General features: G+C 30.8%; 1 protein-coding gene across 1 annotated transcript; it reads right to left on the reverse strand.

Annotated features, from left to right (window-relative positions):
* Positions 1 to 380: 380 nt before the first annotated feature.
* LOC130666732 (uncharacterized) lies at positions 381 to 2,013 on the reverse strand. The gene is made up of 4 exons (XM_057467967.1): positions 1,741 to 2,013; positions 1,319 to 1,510; positions 887 to 1,231; positions 381 to 812 (listed from the first exon to the last, which is right to left on the reverse strand). Exons 1-3 carry the CDS (start codon positions 1,999 to 2,001, stop codon positions 986 to 988), a joined length of 699 nt encoding a protein of 232 aa, XP_057323950.1. The 5' UTR covers positions 2,002 to 2,013; the 3' UTR covers positions 381 to 812; positions 887 to 985.
* Between the last annotated feature and the right edge of the window lie 7,414 nt (positions 2,014 to 9,427).

Raw genomic sequence — 9,427 nt, forward strand, 5'->3', positions numbered from 1 at the left:
TAATTTAAAGATTAACCCTGGTACACTGTAGATAAATTTTTTTTTTGTTTTTTTTTTAGTTGCGATTTCATGTGTTTTAAAATAATATCATATATCAAACTAATTGATTTGTTTAAATAATGAAAAAATTCAATTAGATTTATGGAAAAAATAATTTTTATTATAACAATTTCTATCGCATAAGAAATGTTCAATACAAAATTCTGTAGATATTTTTTATTCTCAATAAATCAAATACATAAAAAAATTGAACATTAAAAAATTATTATAAAAATGCTTTTATGTTAACATTTTTCAAGACCAAATGAATTCGTTCTTATAATTAAACATAATTAAAAAAAGTAAATTAAATATTAAATTTGAAAACATAGTTAGTTGACTTTAAATAAAAGTAAGTTTAAGCAAGAGGAAAAAATCCTCGCTGGAATACAGCTGGCTTATCACAAAATGGGCAGTGTACATCGATATCTTCATTAACAGCAGCTGCTGCTCTTTCTTCAGAGCAAGGTACACACATTTTTATGTGCAAGCACGGAAAACAAACAATTTTTACTGAATTAATATTACATAATTCACATGTCATTAATGGAATATTGATTTGTGGATCAACTCTGAAGTTCCCTTGACGAAGCTCTGACGGCAAGTTACAAAAGGACACAAGAGAGGTCTGTGATTTATTCTTGCTTGCTCCTGAGTGTTATTGGCACACTCAGTGCACATTTGTATGTGAAGACATGGTAAGCAGACAACAGTAACAGGATCATCATAGCAGATTGTACATATCATTTCAATAGCTTCAACCATAGGTTCTACTGTAAATATAAGGATAAAAGTAATTAGTGACTTGATAAATTTAATGCTTATATGTGAAATTTTTAATTCTTACCATTATTTGTTTCATTAACAAGCAGTTGCTGTTCTATCAAAAATTCAGCATTGTGAAGTAAATTGTTAAAATATTCTGTTTGGATTGGCATTACAGCGTTTAAAAATTCCAAAGGTGAAATTCTATTATCATTAACAGCACTCCACTGTTTCCGCAATAAAAGTCGTTAATAAACGGTTGTAACTGGTGAAGCCAATTAGGTGGAAGAGATTGAGTCAAACTCGTCAATGCTGCAGAAGTATGATTCTCTGGCAAAAGAATAAGTCCCATACATTTTTTTAGAAACTCTTGAACTTCAATGGCATTAGTGTCAAGTTCCAGATTCAAAGCTTTTTGAAAAATAATCTATAAAAATTAAAAAAAAAAATCTCGTAAAATAAAAATACTTATGAATGTAAAATTATGAAATATAATATATCTAAGTTTACGTACACGACAATAACTATGATAAGTTCCCAGAATTACGCTATTAGGAAACTCATGCTCAAAGTACAGCTTCAAATCAAAATTAGTAAAGATCGTAAGTGGCGCATTTCTAATATATCGATGATGTATAATATTCAAAACAGCGGCACACACTGCTGGAGTCCTTCGAGACCATAATATGGTAACAATTGGAAATACCTAATAAAAATTACACATAATCCATTTTTCATTTAGGATGGAGATGACATAACATTTTAAAATAAAGATTCTCCAATGAAAATTAGATGTTTTGATAGTTCAAGCAACAAAAAAATATGTATAATATATATAATATAGAGGTAAATAATTTATATTAATAAAGAGATTAAATCAAATGAAGAAAAGAAGTAGTAATTTGTAGAAATAAGACACGTCATATTTATACATACATGACCATTCACTTCTGCTAAGATGTAAGTGAGTAACTGAGCATTGTTAAATTCCGGCGCAACTGAAGCTGTTGAGCTTGTATGAATGACAGTGAAATTTATTGACTGAATGAAATCAGGATCTCCGATAATTAATGCATCATTACCTACGTAGTTTAACTGAATTGAATTCATATTTGTGTATCTTTTTAATGAACCAAACGCTGCACTGTACATAACATTTATCAAATCTGAATATGATTGGGGATCAGGTAGATCCATTCTGTCACGAGCATTTGACATCAGTCTACACACCATTCGATATGTTTGCTTTCCATCTCGATTAGGATGACTACAATCATATTTAAAATCAGAAAATATAGCTTACGTATATCAATAATTTTTTTTATTTCTAACTTACTGTTCCAAAACAGTATTATAAACTGTTTTTAATGGCAGGAATGAAGCCTGAGCACCACGAATAAGGTCTCGCTGGAATTGCAGGCGATCTTCTTCATCTTCATCACGGCCGTGGCAATGTGCTCTGGTGAGGAGGATTGGGTGGTCTAAAAATTTTGTACCCCGAGCTCGACATCGTTGAGTTACAATTGCTCGACATCTTAAGTATCTGCAAAAATATTTCAATAAGTTAGTAAATTTTTTTTTTTCAGCTTTAATTAAATTCGTATAAGATAATAATTGAATTAATGTTTTTATTTTTATTTATTTTTTGGAATTAAATCAAAGAGTATTACCTTAAATCGTCGACCACTCTTTCGACGAAATACGAGAAGCCATCTTCTCTAATTACATTTGACATTTTTTTAATTTGTGTTACTTTGAAGTAACTATGATAAAATTAAAAATTTCTGAGTTTTCAATTATTATATAATTTTTGAATATTAAAAGATTCAGTAGTTATCACTATTATTGAAAATCGAACCGATCTTAGTGACGCCTCACAATAAAAGAACGCTCTGAGCTAATTTTCAAGATGGTGAATTAAAAAACAATTGACAATCGTTAACCTCCCTATATTATTATAGAAGCATCAAATTTAAAAAATTTGCATTTTCGATATATCGATTGAACAATTCTCGATTCTATTGTTGGAAAGACAGGAAATTTCAATGGTTTGAGTGCTTCTGTAGCGGCTAGATAGGAATTACGAGATTTCAGTGTCAATGAATAAAGTACTGAAGACGTTCTTCATATATTTTATATATTTTAATTTTAAACAAGTTAAAGTTATTTTTATATAAAATTTTTGGTATATTTATTGTGGCTGAAGTGTCCATGTGATTTTAAATACTCTACAATGTTCCAATTCGGACCTATTAATCATCAATCATCACCTCCTATATTTGACGATGGTTATTGTTACGTACGTTCTTCCTCATCTGATGGCCTCGTGTAAGCTTTGATTTTGATTTTATTATTAGTGATGTATTTATGAATTGCATTATAGTTATTGTAGGTTATATAAATAAATTATTTATGTCATGATCAACTTAATTTATTCAATGATTTTATACATATATATATTTGTATAGGTACGTTAAGTGCCACGAAAAAAAGAAGAGTAATTGTCGAGCTCGAGGATCCACAAACGGAGGACCAGTTACATTAACTAAAGTTCACAATCATGTCAGAAATGATGATACTCAGTTTATTTACAATTTCATGTTTGAGCTCTATAGAACTGTGTCTGCGAGCCTTTGTAATTTACGTTTAATTTACGATGATGTAAGCGTGAGGTATGTGAAGAAAATTCTTGTGATTTATTTACGTTCCCAACAAAGAATTTTATAGTAGTCTACTCAATCAAATTTGGGACTACCCTTTATTTTTAAACTTAATTACAACATTATAGAAAATTTTATATGAATATATATATATATATATGTATATATATATATATATATATATATATATATATATATATATATATATATATATATTAGGGTGGTCCTTATTTTGGACATATTTGAATTTTTATGCTCCCAGAGGCTTATGTGGTTCGAAATAAATAAAAAAAAATATCCTCAAAGTTTCAGGTCTCTATCTCAATTTCAACCCGTGCCGCACAGCGATGTAAGTTTCCCATTTAAATAACACGGGGTTTTTGGCATTGAACAATTAATTTTTTATTCCAGCTAAAGTAATTGTTCGAAAAATTTGAAACTCTGTAGACTTTATCCTTATATTAGCAGCTACGCCTCAGAATTTTTACAGATTTTCAGCTACTATAAATTTGGGGGTACAGCATGATGAAAAAAAAGAAAAAAATTATTTTTTTTTTAGCTAAAGTTTTTTCAAATAACATATGAAATCACTCTGCATCCTTATCAGAAGTTCTTACTTTTTTTCATTCTCGCACCTAAGTGGGTGAACGGTATATCTTTGTTGCACTAATACAGTAATCAGGAACTTTGCATTAGTGTGCAGTAAAGTGTTCCTTAAAGGATTTTTTGAATTTATTACGATCACCTTACAAACGGTTTCAATTACGACAGAAAAAAGTTCCCTTAATAAGTTTGAGCTCTTACTTCCAACGGGACCACGTGCCGCAAATTTTGTTTTTGTGATTTTTCAAGTTTTTTACATTTATTGATAGAAGAGATCTATTTTATTAATAATTTATTATAGTTATAAAATTGTTAATAAATAATTATTTCGATATTATAATACACAAAACTATCAACCTTTTGTTTATTATTTATTGCTTAAAATAAATAATAAACTTAACGGTGACCAACTTATTTAAGCAAATATTGAAAGAAATTTAATTTATTAATAATATTTATCAAATGTTAAACTAAGGCGTAATATGATTAGTGGCATAGATATACCGATCTCAGATGTCAATTATGTATTTTTGAAAATGACACAACGTCAAATAGCATAAACAAAAATTTTTCTTGAAAAAATCACAAAAAAAATTTTGCGGTAACTCTTCCCGATAAAATTAAGAGCTTTAACTTTAAGGGAATTTTTTTTGTTGTAATTGAAATCATTTTGAGAGGTGATCGTAATAAATTCGAAAAATCCTTTTAAGATACACTCTACTGCACATTAACGCACTATTGTTTTATTTAGCAAAGTGCGCTTTAATTTTTTGCAAATATTCGTTTGTTCCTAAGAAAAACTCGTCCAAAGCTCCTGATTACTGTATTAGTGCAACAAAGATATGCCGTTCATCCACTCTGCATCCTTATAAGAAGTTCTTAATTTTTTTCATTTTTGCACCTAAGGATGCAGAGTGCATGATTTCATATGTTATTTGAAAAAAATTTTAGCTAAAAATAAAAAAAATAATTTTTTTCTTTTTTTTTCATCTTGCTGTACTCCCAAAATTATAGTAGCTGAAAATCTGTAATTCAACCTTCCTGAGGTTGAAATGTCAATCCAACCCACGCCAAAACATTACAGGCTGATCGATGATGAAGCAGTGAGTTTCTTCAGACGTCAGGCAATGCGACATTTATCATCACCGGCACCACCGCTAACGTTGTCGAAAACGTTAAGTGATGATAATGAGTTTTTACTTATCATCATCATCATCATCATCGTCATCATCATCACCATCATCATCATCATCAGCAGCAGCAGCAGCATCTCAATCATCTGGCTACCCTGAGTTTTCGAGACTGTCATCTGAAAATCTCTCTGTAAGTGACTCTGAGCAGTTGCAGCAAAATGCTCAGGGTATAAATGAGCTGCTGCAAATAAGAGAGCAGCTATATCATGAGATACTGCATCTACAACAGCAGCAGTATGAGCAGGCCTGTATAATCCAGACCCAAACCTCAATTTATGGCAGTGGCAGCGTCGTTTTGCTCAATTGCAAGACGAATCAAACATGCTGTTGAATCAACAACAACAGCAACTACAACAACAACAACAACAACAACAACAACAACAACAACAACTACAGGAACAACAACAACTTCAACAGCAACAATGGTTGCAGCAACAACAGCTAGAGCAGATGTAACAGCAGCAGCAGGAGCAGCAGTGGGAAAACCCACATTTATTTCGGCCTGATGATGATGATATGGATTTCCACCATTATTAGTAGCTTCTTTGATATTATAATTATTATTATTTGTATTATTATTATTATTGATTTTTTTTTTAATTAATAATTACATTATTATTATCACTATTACTATTATTACGATTATTATTAAAATTAATATGGTAAAATTAATAGTTTAAGATTGATTCATGTAAAAATTTAAGCTTTATTAAATGGATGGTAGTATTTACAGATTTCATTAATGTAAATAATTAGTTCTTTTCTTTCATGAAGAATTCGAATTTATTATATTGTCCACCAAGGTATCTGATAAATAAGTTTTGTTCTTCTTCGATTATTTTATTCAATGTTGGTAAAGCTGATGGATCCTCTCTAATAGCTGTAGTAGCACGTTTTGGTAAGTATACGCAAAACTCACTGTCCAGCGAAGCAACGATGCTGTCTCCGAATTTGGCGTTGATTATTTTAACTTGGTGACTTGGTATTTACCATTAACATTTAACTCACACATTTGCTTCTTAAGTAAAATGTCTTTCAAGGTAGTGGTTCCATTAATTTTTGTAAAATCCATTTTATTGACGATGAAATTAAAAAAAAAATCAGAATATTGTAGTTATTTGGATTCAACAAAATAAGATAAGAATAAATAGATAATACTTACATTTAAAATTTTCTCTAAACTGTCTCAAATAACACATAAACGCTCAATAAAAAAAAACACACACAACGGTCTTTGCAAGTACACTGAGTTAATGTAAACTTAACTTGACACTATTATTGAAAATACAGCTAGTGAAGAACTGTAGAGAATTGAAATTTAAAACCGCATTTATATTGTAGTCCCTACTACAAATTTGATAAAAAATGGTGGAGAATTGTAAAAGATTAGATAAAAAAAAATATAAAATTTTAAGAAAAATGACTCATTTGTTATCAAAAGTGAAAGTTGCTATAGATAAGATTAAATATATCTTAACAAGTGAAAGTTTTCTAAATGATAAGATAAGATAAAGTAAATATATTAACAAGAGAGAAATACGTCATTTGTTATTGAAAAATACCCTCCCCTCCACATATCTTGAAGTTTGATCTAAGATAACGATTAAACAATATGACACGTTGTTGCGTAATCACAACTACATTCAAATTTGAATGTAGTTGAACTTCCGGCAAATAGAGGCAGCACCTACTGGGGCCTAGTGTCTATCAATTAAAAACTTGACTAGCGTAGTGCGACGCATGCGCATGGATTTTTACTGCCTCGTGGCAAGAAGACCGACGCCATTATCTTCGTTTTATACATTTTTCAAGTGTCACCACGTGTTTTGTATAATCTATCAAAATTGCGCTCATCTCGAGTAAATAATTAAAAGTAATCAATAAACTACGTTAAGGGTTCATAACTCGATAAAAATATAATTATTTTTATAATTGCGGGCACCAGAGCTCATAAAATAAATAAAAAACAACATCAAGAAATCCAGTGTTCTACAACCTGTTCCTGAGGAGGTTATTTTCGACGGAGAATCGTACAGGTGCTTAATTTCTACTTTCTAAATTAATTCAAGTGTTCATCAAACCAAAGGACTCAGTTTTATTATTTATTTGATTAATATTCTGCTCAATTTCTTAATCAAACTAAAAGTTATTTTTCGCTCAGTAGCCTCTGCTATCATGCTACCACGTGTTCAACAAATAAATTAGAATCAGTGTAATTTATTAGGAGCTCATTAAATTCAATTCAATTAAGTGATCATTACTATCAAAACTCAATAACTAAATTATTTATGTATTCAGTGCTATTAAAAATAGTAATTTATGTGCTCAGTAATTTACTTCGCTCAGTAACCTCTGACATCATGTTACTTATTATCATGACAATTTTGTAATCAACTCAGTGTTCAATTTAACTCAACTTGATTATTTTTAATTCATTATTTACTCGAGCTCAACTCAATATTTTGTATTCAATCATTCACGTATTCATGAGCTCAGACATTTAACAGTATTTATAAATTAAATAAACTATTTAATTTACAACCCAGTGATATTTTGTGCTGTGACAAATAAAAATATTGTTATATTTTTAAATATGCGTATTTTTCAAACATCCCAACCACCAACCAGTCCTGGCATGTCTTTATTTAATTAATATTACAACACACGTCCATAAATCATTTTCCTAGCTAAAATTTGAACAAATATCCCCCCACTCCAAGTAAGATCCTCCACATCCACAAAAATGTAACGAGCGCCCTCTATATCCACAAGAAAATGCATCAAGCGCCTTCTATACCCATAAAAAATGCATCAAGCGCCCTCTATATCCATAAAAAATGCTTCAAGAGCCCTCTATATCTATAAAAAAATGTATCAAGCGCCCTCTATATCCACATACAACTAGCGCCCTCTCTCGACCGTCAGTAAAAAAAGATTACCAACCCTCCACTTATCCACACAAAATACAACAAGCGTCCTCTATATCCACAAAAAAATACAACAAGCGCCCTCTATATCCACATACAACTAGCAACCTCTCTCGACCGTCGGTAAAGAATATTACCAACCCCCCACTTATCCACAATGATATTGCAGATTCCTACAGGCGAAGTAAATCCATTCTTGCTTATCTACTTAAATTCTGTTAATTCGGTACCTAACTTAAAAATGAATTCTGTCTACTTCGCCAGGAAAACCAGAATTTGTCCAAATTAAAACGAATTTAAAAAATTCTATTCGGTTTAATTCTGATCAATTCGAAAATAATTCTCCAATTTCTGGTTCTGAATCCGATTTGAACTGAATTAAAACGAATTTGAAATTTTTAAATGAGGTCTTATTTTAATGTCAAGCTCTTAAAATCGATTAGAAGCCTATTTTTTAACTTCCCGCTAAGAAAATCGACGATTTTCGAAAAATTGAGAAGTTATTGTTTTCACTCCGATTTGCGAAAATGGAAATTTCATCAGATGTCGACGTTTTGAGGTCCTAGGAAGCTATTCTGATTATTTTCAGAATGATGTCCGAGTGTTTGTATGTATGTATGTGTGTATGTCTGTGTGTGTATGTGTGTGTGTGTGTGTGTGTGAGTGTGTGTGTGTCTGTGTGTGTGTGTGTGTCTGTGTGTGTGTGTGTGTGTGTGTATGTATGTGTGTGACCGGTCTATAACTTTTTAACTAATGAACCGATTTGGATGGTTAAAGCGGCAATCGAAAGAGCTTTCTGGCCATCAACTTTTCTGAAAATTTCAGATCATTTGATCAAGTAGACTCGAAAATATTAGCGAATTACGAAAAAAAAAATTTTTTTTTTTTAGTTTTTTATTGATTTCTCAGAAACAAATAATACGATCCACTTCAAAATCTTATCAGCTCTAGAACTTTATAAACCGCGTCGATTGCGACCTCAACCATCTAAATCGGAATATTCGTTCGAGAGTTATCGCGGTAGAAAGAAATGACAAAAAACGGTTTTTTGCGAATCTCTTCGAAACAACTGGACCAAAAAATTTCAAAATTTTATCAGTTCAATTTCATAGAACTCAATAAAATACGCCGATTGCCGCCTTAACCATCAAAATCGGTCAATTCGTTCCTGAGATATCGTGGGAGAAAGAAATGCTAAAATCGGTTTTTTTCGAAAACAACGGCACACAGAAGTATTTTC

The sequence above is a fragment of the Microplitis mediator genome, chromosome 4 (genome assembly GCF_029852145.1).
Source record: "Microplitis mediator isolate UGA2020A chromosome 4, iyMicMedi2.1, whole genome shotgun sequence".
NCBI lineage: Eukaryota > Metazoa > Arthropoda > Insecta > Hymenoptera > Braconidae > Microplitis > Microplitis mediator.